The 15677-nt window shown below is 41.1% G+C and overlaps 2 protein-coding genes across 6 annotated transcripts in view; one reads left to right on the plus strand and one right to left on the minus strand.

Annotated features, from left to right (window-relative positions):
• MARCHF7 (membrane associated ring-CH-type finger 7) overlaps positions 1-11527 on the plus strand; it is a 90163-nt gene extending 78636 nt beyond the window's left edge. Inside the window, exons 10-12 of one of the 2 annotated variants that reach the window (XR_008426166.1) lie at positions 7561-7755; positions 10312-10680; positions 11390-11527. The gene's annotated coding sequence lies outside the window, so the exon portion shown is untranslated. The remainder of the gene's footprint in view (positions 1-7560; positions 7756-10311; positions 10681-11389) is intronic. The other variant, XR_008426167.1, reaches the window with a different exon arrangement.
• Positions 1-15677, minus strand: part of LOC112322194 (CD302 antigen) — a 145526-nt gene that overhangs the window by 28231 nt on the left and 101618 nt on the right. The window contains exon 1 of one of the 4 annotated variants that reach the window (XM_053918715.1): positions 10805-11396. The exons of 1 other annotated variant lie outside the window; for it this stretch is intronic. In XM_053918715.1, coding sequence (XP_053774690.1) covers positions 10805-10871 — 67 coding nt within the window. In that variant the 5' untranslated portion in view covers positions 10872-11396. Of the gene's footprint in view, positions 1-9700; positions 9721-10804; positions 11397-15677 lie in introns of those variants that run through there. 2 more of the 4 variants (XM_071220659.1, XM_045187382.3) reach the window with 2 other exon arrangements.

Consider the following 15677-nt stretch of genomic DNA (forward strand, 5'->3'; position numbering starts at 1 on the left):
GAACCCTGCTGTAAGCATCCCGTGTGCTTCTTTTGGTGCACATATGAGTGCGTTTTTGTGAGGATATTTCTAAAAGTGGGTGGCTGGGTTACAGAGTGTATACGTGTGTCTAGGTTTGGCAGATAAGGCCAAACGCTTTTCCAAAGTAGTTATAATTCGTACAAGCAGAAAGTAGGGTTTTCAAAAATTGTTTGATAATCTTTGCCTTTAATTAGAATAATACAATTAATATTTAATGTAGTTACTGATGTATTTGAGTTTATATTGACCATCTTATGATTTGTTTTCTATTTGTCCTACTTGTTTTATGTTCCTTTTGCCCCTTTTGTTTTCTTTTTGGATTACTAAACAGTTTTAAATTACATTTTTCTTTTATCTTATTAATTATATATTCTTTAGTTTTATTTCTGTAGTGAGTACCCTGACAACTACAACATGCCACCTTCCTAGAATTTATGAGCACCTAAAATCAATTTGTACTTTTACCACTTCCTAGACAATGCTAGGATCTTACAACACTTTACTTTCATGGACCTCCCCTCCTTGGTATTATTGTTTTGTTACTATTTCACATGGTCAATACTCCTTTAGATTTAAACACACCTTTACCTACTCTGTTGTTCTTCATTCCCTCTTACATTTCTCTGTTACTAACTGGGATCATTTTCCATTTGAAGAAATTCCCGTGGTGTTTTTTAAGTGTAGGTTTGCTGCAAACTCCCTCACTTCTTGATTTTCTGTAAATGTCTTTATACTCCCTTCATGTTTAAAGGATATTTTTGCAAGTACAGAATTCTAGAATGGCAGCTTATCTGTCATTTTAGATGTAATTTTATTGTTTTGGCTTTGATCATTTCTACAGAGAAATCTTGTCAGTTTAACTGTGGCTCTTTCTGGCTACTTTCAAGATTTTCTTTGTTTTTTTTTAAGTATTTTTTATTGATTATGCTATTACAGCTTTCCCAATTGTTCCTCCTTTATCCCCCCTCCACCCTGTCCCTCAACCCTCCAGCATTCCCTGCCCCACCCAACCTTAGTTCATGTCCATGGGTTGTACATATAAGTTCTTTGAGTCCTCTGTTTCCTATACCAATTTTTATCTCTCCCCATCTATTTTATGCCTACTAATTATGCTTCTTCTTCCCTGTACCTTTTCCTCCTATTCCTCCCTTCCGCCTCCCCACTGAACTCCCTCTGTGATGTCTTTGTCTTTGGTTTTAGCAGTTTGACAGTGATGATGCCTAGTTTTGTTTTGCTTTTATTTTTTAAATGTCGATTATCAATGTACTACTTGATTCTGTAGCTTATTTTCATTGGTCACTTTTGGAAACTTCTGGGCTATTACCACTGCCAGTAACACTCCATTTTCTCGCCCCTCCCTTTCTAGGGCTCACTTTGCAGGTGCGTATGTTCGACTTCTCACCATGTCCCATATGTTCTCTTTGCTCTTTTATGTATTTTCAATACTTCTGACTCTCCACGCTATCATCTTGTTCTCTCTGGTTTACTAATCTACTCTTCAGTTTTAACAAAACCGTGGTGAAACCCATCTACTGAGTTCATAATGTCAGTGATTTTTCAGACACAGAATTTCAATCTGTTTATATTTTTATAGATTCTGGGTCTCTGACGAAATTCTCCATCTTATTATCTACATCCTTGGACTTATTATAGTTATTTTAAAGTACATTCCTGATGACTCTAATTTCTGAGTCCCTTAATAGTCTCTTTTTATTTTTGTTTTTCCCCTCTTGGCCCATGTCTTGTTATGCCTGGTAGTTGGTTTTATTTTATTTCGTTTTTTATCAAATACCAGAAATTGTGTAAAAAAAAAACCCAACAAACAAAACCTGAAGAGACTCCTGATGATGTTATTCTCCCCTACAAAGCAATCTGGTGAGCAGCTAGGGTATGGAGGATCACCTTCACACGGTCGGGACTGAGTTGACCCGAGGAGGTGCTACAGCCTTTGTGAGGCCCAGGATCCATGGATCTCATTGGAAAACCTGGGTCTTAAATAGAACCCCTCCTCTCTGGCAAGTTAAAACTCAAAGTGTTTTCGTAAACGCCATGAGACTGCCAAAAACTCTGCTCTACTTTTAGCTGCTTTAAATTTTGGCAATTCTCCTAAGGAGAAAAGTAACACAATATTAGACTCATGTCAACAAACAGCCGAAGCAGCAATCTGAGCTGGAAATACTAGTGTTATGGGATTTTATCTGGGTCCTCTAGTTGTTCCTGGTGGCAGCATTAGTCTCCCACTGCACTGCAGTCAGGAGCAGAATTCCCGCTTTCACACTCTCGGACAAGTTGTCAACTACTGTTTGTCCACCTAGCCATCATCCATCTAACAAACATTTGCTGAGTAACTCCTGTGTGTCCAGTAGAATGGGTAGTGCTAAGGAGGAAGGAGAAAGGGATACAAAGAGGAATGAGTCCCACCTTAAAGTGTTAACTCTGATGGGGGAGTTAGACGTATAAACGTGACATATATAACAAATGTCTGATACGCAAAATGCCATAAAACCATTGAAGAAAGAACAAATAACCTACAGAGTAAGGGACAATTCAAAAAAGAGGTAATATTTGAGCTCCAACTCAGGATAAATGAGTTTGCCATGCAAAAAAGGAAAAAAAGACAAAAAAATATCTGGCACAATAAGAGGCACCTAAGGGATCAAATACTTGTTGAATGAGTACACTAGACAGGTCTCTCCCTCCTCCCTCTTCCTTCTCCCACCAGATAATGTTTTCTGTATTAGACATAATAGTCATTTCCAGAATGAAACCCAAATTGTCACAGGGCAAATATTCTAAACTGTAAAATTTGATTTTTTTCTTCTCCTATTTTTTTCCTGGTTCCATTTGTTGTATTTTCTTCAGCCTTATGGAATTGTTTAAAAAGATCAGGAAAAGATTCCTAAAAGGGAAACAGACTCCATTACATTTAATGACACTTGAGACGCCTTTAGAAATCACTGGAAGTTCTTAAACCACAGATTAAGAAATGTTCTATTATTTCTAGTCAAAGCTACACATAGTATTTTCTTTTTGTTTTTAAAATTTTTTATTTATTTATTTTTAGAGAGAGGGGAAGAGAGGGAGAAAGAAAGGACAACATCAATGTGTGGTTGCCTCTTGAGTACCCCCTACTGGGGACCTGGCCTGCAATCCTAGCATGTGCCCTGACTGGGAATCGAACCAGCGACCCTTTGGTTCGTGGGCTGGCACTCAATCCATTGAGCCACACCAGCCAGGGCTACACATAGTATTTTCTATTGGTGATAAATAACTCAAGAATATTAAAAAATGAAAATAAATATTAAAAATCAATAATTTAAAGATACTGGTTATATGGAATAAAGCATGTCTATTAAGTGCACAAAAATATATTCAACATCAAGGTAATATTTACAAATTACTTTTGTATATTTGTAGTTCTTATGCTTTATATATTATAATGAACTCTGATACATAAAGTATCTACCGATTAAAGTACATTTCCATTTCAGTGCTAGCTCGTGTGTCAATTCTCCATGACCTGTCCCACCTTCTCTGTAACCTCTGACTCCTAGGAACTTCCGCAGGACTTTCCACTGCACTGCTGTGAGAGGCCCTTTCTGGTTACGAGATTACAGACTTGCTCAATCACCCCAAATGACAGAGATCTACTGTGAAGATACGTGGGGTAGAAAGCAAGCTAAAGCTCCTATCTCAGCAGTCACATGGGCCTCTTAGGGTTCTTACACCAGGTCCCTACCTTGCGCCCCTGCCTAGCCTAGAGTAGTCAGCCTTTGATTTAGGAAAGCCTCCCTATTTCGATTAGCGTGGTTAGGGCGGTGAGCTTAATATGACACGAACCGTGAGGATCTGTGCATGAGAACCACAGGTAGCCGTTCTTGACAAAGGGGTTATGTTGCCCTTTGATGACGTCCACACACTCACGGGGCACTCACCAAATCCTGCCCTGTAGGCCCGCTATCTGATACTCACCCCGTTTTCTCAACTGGACTGTTAACTGCATGAAAACAGAGACCACGTCTTAAACTTAGCTTTCCCCCAAAAATAACTAGCACAACGTGTCATACGTAACACGAGAGCAGGCAGAGAGGCGGGACACGGCGGGGCTCTGACAGGCCCGTTCGGCTGTGGAGACAAAGTCCAGCTCTGATCACACAGTCTCAGCTAGGTAACTTAACCTTACTGTGCCTGAAGTTCCTTATTTGTGACATGGGGATGGTAACAGCACCTAATCTCAGGGGGCTGTTGTGAGAAAATTGCTCTCGGGGCTACAGATTCCACAGTGCACAAAAAGGAAAAAAATTCCTGCTGTCCTAGAGCTTATACTAGTTGAGGCAGATACACAAAGACAAGTAAGTGAAATAATATGTTAGAAGGTGTTTTATATTTAGATGGTATAATAGCAATTTATTGCTAGGTAGCAAATTAGCTGCTGAAATTATCAAAAAAACATTATTATTTCACAGTTTGTCTGGGTCAGGAATTCAGAAGCAGCTACTGAGCTGGGTGACTTTGGCTCGGGGTGTCTCTTGAAGCTGCAGTCAAGATGTTGTTGGTCAAGGCTACACCCCTCCAAAAACTGAACTGGGGCTGGAGGACCAGCCTCCAGGAAGGCTCGCTCTGCGGATGGCGAGTTGGTGCCGGCTGTGGGGAGGAAGCCTCAGTTCCTCACCATGTGACTTGTCCACTGGGCTGCTCAAGGGTCAAGTGACTCAAATGAGAACAAGGTAAAAGTACAATGTCTTTTATAATCCAGCTTTGGGACTCATGCTCTGTTATTTCCACAATATCCTGTTGGTTATAAAGGTCAGCTCTAATCAGTGTGTGGGTGAGCTACACAAAGCATGAATACCAGGAGGTGAGAATCATTTGGCCCATCTTGGAGGCTAGCAATCACAGATAGTCACAGTACTAAGGAGAAAAGTTAAAACAGAGAAGATCCTTAGTGTAGGGTAGGTGTTAGGGTTGCAATCTTAGAAAGGTGTCTAAGGAAGGTGTCGTTCTAAAGAAGACCTATAGCTCTGGCTGGTGTGGCTCAGTGGATTGAGCGCTGGACTGAGAAGCAGAGGTTGCCGGTTTGATCCCTGGTCAGGGCACATAAAAGAGGCAACCAATGAATACATAAATAAGTGCAACAACAAATCAATGTCTCTCTCTCTCTCTCAAAATCAATTTTAAAGAAAGAGAAAAGTTATAGGCAGAAAAATATAAAAATTGGTGACTCACTTCCTCAAATCTTTCAACTGCCTTCTCCTGGGGCTCATTTCAGCATTTTCAGTAATTCCAGTTATCTTATTCAGCACTGAACCCTTCTTCTCATGCTACAGGTCAGAGTGTCTGCCCCAGGAACAAGCTTTAAGCATTACGAGATACACTTAGTCTTATTCTGAGAACAAGATTCAAGTAGCACAGGTGGCCAATACAAGGCTCCAGGGCTGAATCCGGCCCTCCACCTTGTTTTATCCCGCCCAACACCTTGTTTCTACCTGGTGGCAGCGCCTAGATCTCGCTTAACTGTTAAGGAGCAGTTACATTTATACAGTCCTAAAATTACGTTCGGCCCTTTGAAGGCAACCACAAGGCTGTGGCCCCCGGTGAAAATGAGTTTGACATCCCTGAAGTAGAGGCTGAGTACTTTCTGTTGTTGAAGTTCATGTACTTCATTAGTGGAACGCTGAACTAAGCCTCCTTCAATGCTACCTTTGCTATAATCCTGCCTCCCCAAAATATTGCCATAAGTTTTCAATTACAGGTTCTGTAATATTTCTATAAAATATATTTCAATAAATATACTCTTCTAAAAGAAAAAAACCCCTGCCCACAAGCTCTCAGCAAAGTGCTTTTCTATTACTGTTACTTCTTTGCAGCATTCCTAAGAGATAGATTGTTATTAATAATATACCTATATGACTCTTTATGGATTTTATAATTTTATAATTCTATTGATTTAATTAGTACAGAACTTTTGGAGCCTGATGAAAATTTTAAAGCTTGTACTTAATTCCAAAAGTTTCCATATAGTTCCTCTACCTAAAATTACCTTGTACTAAAATAAAATGGCATAGCCACAGGAATATTTTGCATCACTGGTCAGTTCTCATAGAACTCTCTGTTCCCTTATAATTTCTTTTTTTAAACAACCAGGCACAGCATAAGAGGAAGTGGTCCTTGGGACATACTTGTTCTGAATGTTAACAAAGGAAAGGCAAAAACTGCACTTTTTTGTCTTTGTCAATAATAAGACCTTTGCCTCTTTTCCCATTAAGATATGAGCTTCAGTCACTTACCTTCCACAGGGCAACGGTGGCAGAGACAAAGCAAGAGGAGGAGCTGTTTATCACATTGACTGTGTACATAGGAGGAGGCAGTGGCTGTTCCAAGTCCCTGACTAATCCAGAGTCTAGAGTCCTGGGCTGCAAGATCTCCCTGAATCTCAAGGAAATCCAGCCACCCTGCCACCCCATCTCTCCACCTCGCCCTCCCTGCCTAGCTTCCAAGATATCCCCGCCCCCTTACACTCCATCTCAGAAGAGCTCTCATGACATTTGTTCATAGAATGGGGATACCAGTCAGTGTCACTCCGTACCTCTTCACTGGGGAGCCCGGGTCCATTTTCTTAGAGAAGCAGTCTCAAGATTTACCCTCAAAGTATAAAATGACCCACAAAAGGAATGAAATACTCGATATGTATTATAAAATTGTCAGTGACACTGTTGTAAAACTAGTTTTTAACACATGAGCACATTTTTACAGCTTCTCAACAATGAAAGAAGTCCTGAAATAAGACCTAACTGCAATTTTACTTTTTCACTGGAAGAAAAGTAAGCATTTATTAACATTTGAAATTTACAAAAACTGTATGTGAGGAAATTTCCCCTGAAACATAACCGTGCCATCCACAAGGGTCAGAAAAAGTCACATTAACAGACTAAGATGATTCAATGCTTTGAATTCAATTGTGAGATGAGTTCATAGCAGAAGTAAAATAATTTGAAAGAAATTACAATCCCATTATCCTCTCTGCTTTTTGAACTATTTATCTAAAAGTTTTTGTTCTTTTACTATAAATTAGAATAAAGTACAGAGACACAAATCCAAACAAAACAAAAAAACCACAAGGTAGTAAAAAGTCTCTGCTATTATGGAGTTTCCTCTTGGTAGGGGGACCGACAAGCAGGGAAACAGTGAATAAACAAGATGTGTTCAGACAGCATTGTTTTCAAGGAGAAAAAACACGGGGCTGTGATAGAAAATGTGAGATGTTCAGGGAAGACCTGGGGAGGCGACATATGAACAGAGGTCCGAATGCTGTGGGTTAGGGCCACCAGGACAAGCGCTGGGGAAGGGGAGGGTGGTCTGGGCGGAAGAACCAGCAGGCGGCTGAGTCCCAGGATGCCGGTGTGGACAAACAGCACGGCAGGAAGCGTGGTCAGAGATGACATCAGGAAGGCAAGAGCACCTCATCTAGGGCTTGTAGGCTGTGACAATTCAAAATTAGTGACCTACATCTTTACAAATGAGTGTTTTCATATTTTTCAGGTAAATACCCAGAAGAGGAGTTGCTGGACCATGTGGTAGTTCTAGTCTTAATTTTGAAAGGAACTTCCACACTGTTTTCCACAGTGGCTGCACCAGTTTACAGTCCTACCAACAGAGAATAAGGGTTCCTTTTCTCCACGTCCATGCCAACACTTGGGTGTGTGTGTGTCCTTTTGATAACGGCCATTCAAAAAGGTAAGCATGGCTTCTGATTTGTAGCTTTGATTTGCATCTTCCTAATAACTAGTGATGTTGAACATCTTTTCTAGGCCTATTAGCCATCTATACACCTGGAAAAATGTCTACTCAGATCTCTGCCCATTTTTAATCTAATTGTTTTTTGTTATCATTGAGCCGTATGAGTTCTTTGTAACATTATTACAATAACCAAGACGTGGAAACAACCTAAGTGTCCACTGATGGGTGAATGAAAAAAGAAGGTATGGTATATACCGTATGTACAATGGAATACTTCTCAGCCACAAAAAGATGAAATGTTGCCATTTGTGAGAACATGAATGAATCTTTAGGATATTATGCTAAGTGAAATACGATGGAAAAGGACAAAAATCATATGATTTCACTCATATCTGGAATATAAAACAAAAAAGTAACAACAAAACAAAAACAAAAAACAAACAAACAAAAAAGCCTCATAGACACAGATGACAGAATGGTGGTTACCAGAGGGGTAGGGGCTGGGGAAAGGGGGATGGGTTCAAAGGAAGCAAATACAATATATGGTAATGGAAGGAAACTAGACTTCAGGTGGTGAGCATGCCATAGAGTATACAGATGTCGAATTATAATGTTGTACACCTGAAATTTATACACTGTTGTTAACCAATGTTACCTCAATAAATTTAAAAATGTAAAATAAATACAAAGAGGACTGCTTTCACAACTAAAAAAACAGTGAGTAACCTACATTTTGATTCATGTGATAACTAAAGAATGAGGGTTTACTCTGAACATGCTTATATTCAATCATCTTATGCCACCCGTGGGAAATCACTGACCCAGTAAACATACTGATCACCTACTGTGTGCAAAAAGCACCATTACAGAAGGTTTTCAAAGGGATACCATGGAACCTTACTGAGGAATTTAAAGAAAGATGTATTTATAGTGATTTTCAAGATAATAACTAAAAACAACATAAGACCACTTACATAATAAACTGCAAAATACCAGAACAATAACAATGATTTCCATTTCAACATTACATTTATACTTTATGCAGCAATACCTTAGAAGCTTTTCTATTAAGATTTCTTGCCATTCAGCCAAGTCTGTGAAAACCTTGAAAAGCTCTTTGTTGACTTCGTTCTATGCTGAATAGGATCGGCGATTTGTGAAGTATGTTGATGAAAACCATTTACATAATTTTTTAGCCCTATTTCATTCACATGTCTATGAATGCGTTCGGTAACCGTACATCCAATACACATCCACATAAAGTGGCACTCATGACATTTGCTAGTTGCAACAATTACCCTTCATTTTGTATGAAGACAACAAAGGGAAGGAAACCCCTATCTTCCATGCCTGAACAGCTACCGGACATAGAGTTTTCCCTTAATGCTCGCAGTTACCCTGTGGGGTGTTATCTCCGTTTTACGGAAGTGACAAGTGTTGGGTAACTTGATCAGGGCCATACAGATTGTTCCCAACTCCAGAGCATATGATCTTTCTAAATCCATCCTTAAAGACTCCTTACAGAGAGAAGGTGACTAATTAATAGCATTAATTTATTCAACGTGCACTTTTTCTTAAGCTCTTGAAAAGCCTGTTGACTTTGGATGGTGAACATACAATACAATATACAGGTGATGTGTTATAGAACTGTATACTTGAAACCTATATAATTTTATTTACCAATGTCACCTCAATAAGTTCAATAATTTTTTTTTAAAGAAAAGCCTAATTTAACCATACTGGAATTATAAAGAGGAAAGAGAACAAAACTTTCCTATAATAGCTTGTCCTCTATTGCTGATCAAAACAGCTTCTCTGAAGGGAGATATCCAAATCTAGAAATTGACTAAAAAAAAAAAGTCAGACAAGTATTTTTTGACTAGCCTGACGCATGAAGTCATGGCCACCCAGAGAGTGGACTAAACGGGCACTTAGGTGTTACCGGCAAACGTGACGAGGGCATGAAAACAGTCCAGTCTTCACAGAATCTCTAGCCCCCGCCTTGTCTTCGCAAAACTAATGTGCTCAGTCTGAATAACGTGAAAATCGGCACATCTGTTTCTGCTCCTCCGCAGGCATCAGATGACATGCGGTAAATTCTGGTGGACAAAAAGTTCCAGGAAAGGAGCTTTGGGTTTGTCCGCAAGTTCTGGGCAGCTTACTCCATCACTGAGACCCTTTAAAACAAGCCTGCCTGTCAGCAAGCTTCCAGCAAGAACTTAAAAATGGTAATGAAATTCAGGGAGAGAAAACACCAAACTCTTGCATAATCATTTTATTCAAACCCACACAAGTATTCACTTTGTTCTAGTTTATTTTGCTCTTTAATTCCTGGAATTGTTCATTCGATAGTGTTTTGGGATGGAAGGCTTTCCCCAGAGTTTATCACATCAACATTTTTGACAGGAAATTTGTTACTAATTGGAAAGTAACTAATTATGTAATTTTTCAGATGTCAGTTGCACAACAGCAGGCTAGACTTTTAAAGATTTTTAAATGGCACGACTTAAGTGAAATCCAAGCTTAGCCTGTTCACTTCCCACTTCTATCCAGGGTTACTTGGCTGAACTGGCTTCCTGTTGCAACAGCTCGAACATCAACCAACTGGACCCACAGCGCGGCGGGCAGAAGAGGCCCTCATTCTCCGCCCCGCGCCCCCATCCCCTCCGCGCACAGCTGGGGCAATCTCCGCGCCAGCTTCCCCGCCGCTCACGTCGGCGCTCCGCCCGTCCTGTCCCTTAGCCCCCTTCGGGTCCCTTGGGGTCTGCGCTGAAGCTCGGACACTGGAAGGGCGCGGGTACTGCGGGTGCTCGGCGACCCCCTTCCTCCGGGCGCTGTCCTGGAACCCACCGAACCGGGAGGGGAGCGGGGGATGGCCCCACGGCGGGCCCACGGTGGGGGGAGCACGCGGTGGGTGCGCAGGTGAGGGCGAGCGACCAGGCGCCCTCGGGCGTGCAGGGGGTGGAGAGGGTGGAGGGTCTCCACTGGGCAGGGGCCGAAAGCGGCCTCCCAGGCCCAGCAGGGGTCGTGGAAGGGGGCAGCTTACCCGCCACGGCGGCGGCGGCCAGGCACAGCAGCGGCAGCAGGAGAGCGGACGGCGCGGCCCCCGGCATGACTGCGGGCGCCCAGCAGCTCGGAAATGCGGGGCGGCGCGACCCCTCCCACCGGGCGGCCCGCGGGAGGGCGGGGGCCTAGGCCGCCCAACCCCCTGCGAGATCCCCGCGGCCAGCAGCCCGCTGGAACGGCTCTGCGGCTGCTTAGTAAGTTTTAAAACTTTTGAACCAAAATAATTTCAGTCTCAAAAATGTTGCAAAAACCGTACAAAGAATTTCCGTCACCCATTCAGCCAGCTTCTCTAATCATAAACATCGTATATAATTCCAGAAACACAATCAAAGCCAGGAAACGATCGCCGGTAGGATACTAATCTTCAGCTCTTGTGACATTTCGCCAATTGTCCCTCTAATGTTCTTCCTCTGTTCTCAGATCTGATCCAGAATCATACACTGCACTGAAATGTCTGTCCCCTTGGGTCTTCCTTAATGTGCAAGTTTCTCTGTTACTCTTTGTCTTTCACGACGTCGACGAGTTTGAAGAGGACTGGCCACGTGTTTTGTGGAATGTCTTTCAGGTCCGGTTTGTCTGCTGTTTCCTCCTGACGGAGATTGGAAGAACAGGATCCAGGGTGTTGTCTTCTCCGCAAGAGTGCTGCAGAAGTGACGTGCCTGGTCCAGGAGGGACGCGCTGTTACTGTGTCACAACACTGGTGATGTCAACTCTGATCACTTGGTGAAGGTGGCGTCTGCCAGGTTTCTCCTTTGGATGTAACAGCCAGAAACCTTTTCAAAGTCTCCTCCCAGTGGACTCTGTCCCTCAGATAACCTTTCTCTGTCACTGGAGTTTGGATTAGAGTTCTTTAAACTATGTTTGCACAGCTCTTGGAAGAAACCAACCCTGTGGATACTTTGATCCTGTACTTCTAGCTTCCAGAACTGTGAGACAAAAAATTTCTGTTGTTTAAGCCAAAATAAACAAGTAAACAACAAAACTGGGCTTGCTCTGACGTATTTATAAACTATGCAACTATAACTAGAATGGTGAGGGCCCCTGGGCCTAGACAGCACTGCACGAACCAGGGCCCAGACAGGCAGGCCGCTTGTTTAAGCTGACAGAGCCTCATGTCATTAGCAAAAGAGTCATCTAAAATCGAGTCTAAACTCAAAATAAAGACACAAATAGTTCAGTTAAAAATGTACAAATGATATGAACAGATGCAAATAAGCATCTGAAAAGACATGCAACATCATGTATTATCAGAGAATTGCAAATTAATGGAAAAATGAGATACCACCGTACACCTATTAGAATGACCGAAATCAGGAACACTGACAACACAAAATGGCAGTGAGGGTGTGAAGCGAGAGGAACTCTCTCATTCATTGCTGGTGGGAATGCGAAAGGTACAGCCACTTTGGGAGACAGTTTTGTGGCTTCTTAGAAAAACTAAATATGCTCTTACCATGGGTTCAGCAATTATGCTCCTTAATATTTACACAAACAAGTTGAAAACTTACATATACACACAAAACTACACACAGATGTTTATAGCAGCTTTATTCATAATTGCCCAAACCAGAAAGCAACCAAGATATCTTTCAATAAGTGAATAAATAAACAAATGGTGATACATCCATACAATGTTTTTTGTTTTTTTTCTTAACTCAGTGCTTAAAACAAATGAGCCATTCGGCCATGAAAGACATGGAAGAACCTTATGTATGTATTGCCAAGTGAAAGAAGCCAACCTTTTAAAGGGCTACATACTGTATGATTCCAACTGTATGATGCTTTGGAAAAAGGCAAAATTATTGTAACAGTAAAAAGATCAGTGGCTACCAGGAGTTGGTGGGGGGCAGAGGAGGAGGAGAGGAAAGGAGGCATGAACAGGTGGAGCACAGAGGATTTTTAGGGCAGTGGGACTATTCTGTATGATACTGTAATGGTAGATACATATCATCACACATTGTAAAAGCCCATAGAATGTGCAACACAAAGATGAGCCCTAATGTAAACGATAGACTTTAGTTAATACTGTATCAGTCTTGCATCATCAATTTTAACAAAAGGTAGTACATTAATGCAAGATGCCAATAATAGGGGAAAGAGGGGGACAGGTAAGGAAGTATATAGGAACTCTGTATTTTCTGCTCAAATTTTTAATAAATCTGAAACTTCTAAAATAACAAAAGTTTAAGTGTTTTAGAAGAAAATCAAGTCTAACCCTTTCCTATCCTTTCTAGCCCTTTCTATGCCTGTGATAGTCCAGTCTGAAATGGAGCAATTACACCAAAGAAATCTGAGCAATGGGGGTCTATAAGGAGAATCATAGAGTATTAGAAGCGGTAGAAGCCATTTTCATTGACTGATAAGGAAATTGAGGCCTGAAGAAGGGACATGACTGACCCATGGGCACCCAGTAAAAGCTAACGTGTCCCAGTGCCCATGTCTTCTGCTGAGCTCTCCCATCCATTCCAGGTTCAGCCGCTTTGCCAAAGGATTCAGATCTGGCTCAATGTATTTATTTCCATTCTTCTTCTCAGGCTATCAATAACAGGATTATATGCTAAAACCATATCCACAGTAAATCCTTCCAAAGGTTTACCATGTTTATATACTCAAACATCCTAGTTCTGGATTCTGCTGTCTTGCTCGCTACACAAGGGAAATGAACAGTTCTGTGCAATTGTACAACTGAAAAACTTCTCTTCACCCCCCCACCTTCACCTCAGGCACCAAAACATATTTTTATCCATGTGGATTACTTTGCATTAAAGTAATATTCAAATAATGGTTAGGTTTACAAAGAACTGGCATCCTAATGAATCAGTTTACTTTAAGCAAATAACCCATTTCAACAGTGTTTTGTTTCTAAGTCACTTGAACTAAGGAAGGTATTTTTTTTTCCCACTGTTAACTCTGGTGGACACTTCCTCATTTTTTTATGCTAATATGACAAAATAGACTACTTACAGCCACTGCGTGGAATAACGTGGTATTTTATTAAAGTCTCTCATGATGATGTCCTACTTTCCAATCACACTGCATAACTTTTACTTTTCTGTCTCTTTCACTCCAATTTACCTCCTCTTTGACCTCATTCCAGACTCCAGTTCCTTAACTTCACTTTTCCAGGGCTTTTATTTCTTCCTTCTTCATCTAGCCTGGATACCGTGCCCTCTCTTACTCCTGTTATACCTACCTGGCTAACTCTGAACCTGCAGTCTCTTCTTTCTTGTTCTTTTTAAAAATAAAATTGTTTTTTCCAGCTTTCTTGAGATATAATTGATATACCATTGTAAGTTTAAGGTGTACATGTTGACATGATACCCTTAAGTAGCATAAAATGATTACCACTTTTATCCTCTCACGTAATTACCATTTCTTTATTTTGTGTGTGCGTGGTGAGAATATTTAAGATGAGCTCTCTTAGCAACTTTCAAGCACGCAATGAAGTTTTTTCAACCATAATCACCAGGCTGAATATTGAATCCCCAGAATGTATTCATCTTAAAGCTGGAAATTTGTATCCTTCGTCCAACACCTCCCCATTTTCCCCAAGCCCCAGGGACTGGCAACCTCCACCCCGCTCTCTCTTCCTGAGTCCATCTCTTTCAGATTCCACATATAACTGAGGTCACACAGTATTTGTCTTTCTCTGAGTTACTTCACTTAGCATAGTGTCCTCAAGCTTCATCTATGTTTTAAATGGCAGAGTTTCCTTCTTTCTCATGGCTGAATAATGTTCAATTGCATGTATGTACCACATCTTCTTTACCCATTCATTCATTGATGGACACTTAAGTTGTTTCCCTATCTTGGCTATTGTAAATAATGCTGTGATGAATTTAGCGGTGCCGGTATCTCTTCAAGATCCTGTTTTTATTTCCTTTAGCCATACACCCAGAAGTGAGATTGCTGGATCATATGGTGGTTCTATTTTTAATTTTCTTTCTTCTTTCTCTTCTTTCTTCTTCACAACTATCTCCTTTTCCTCAACTTGACTGAGGTAACTGAGGACAGGTAGAGGGAATCTATTAGTTCTCCTGGTAGTTGTCAGTACAAATATATGGCTTTTAATTTCATCTGGGCCTTGTATGCCTCTTCTACAGTTTTTCTATTTTGTCTTGGTCATTATCCTCTTCCACTCCCCTTATCAGGAGGTATTTCAATTTTTTATTACTCTCTTCAGGTTGAGACCCCATTTGCTACTCATCTTTCTTATTGGGTATAGACAAACATTTTCAAATACTTATCTGTTTTCTCCTTCTCCTCAATGCAGGCCTTACTCTGGGGCCTGAGAGTTTTCCTAATTCTTAGAGTCAGTTTTATCTGACTTTTCCTCTCTATTGTTTAGCAATTGGAACAATATTGACTTGATAATACACTGTATTAAAAGGGCATTTGGCTAAGGAACCAAAACCCTAGGACTTCTCAGGATGGATCACCAGCCCATATAAGGTCCCTCGGGAAGGTCCCTGGGCTGGGCATGGCTGACCTCCCTTTTGGCCTGACATAGTCAGGCCTAGATGCCTTTAGAGCAAAAACAGGGTGACTCCTCCTCTATGTATTTTAGCTGCCCTAGGACTCAGGGTGGGGAAAATGGGATAAAGAGGAAAGGGTAAGAGGAGGGCCAGTAACAAACGAGGCTGCTGCAAATTATCCAGGGGGTTGAGGGGAGATAAAGGCTTGAACTAAGACAATTAATAATGGAGATAGCCTCTCTGAGAAGTCTGGGGTGAAATTGATAGAATTGTTGGATTAGGAAGATGAGAAAGAAGATTTATAGATGATATCTGAGTTTCTAGCTTGGGAGGTAAAGGATATGGTGTCTTTATAAAATCGAAATAGAAGAATAAAAA

The sequence above is a fragment of the Desmodus rotundus genome, chromosome 2 (assembly GCF_022682495.2).
Source record: "Desmodus rotundus isolate HL8 chromosome 2, HLdesRot8A.1, whole genome shotgun sequence".
NCBI lineage: Eukaryota > Metazoa > Chordata > Mammalia > Chiroptera > Phyllostomidae > Desmodus > Desmodus rotundus.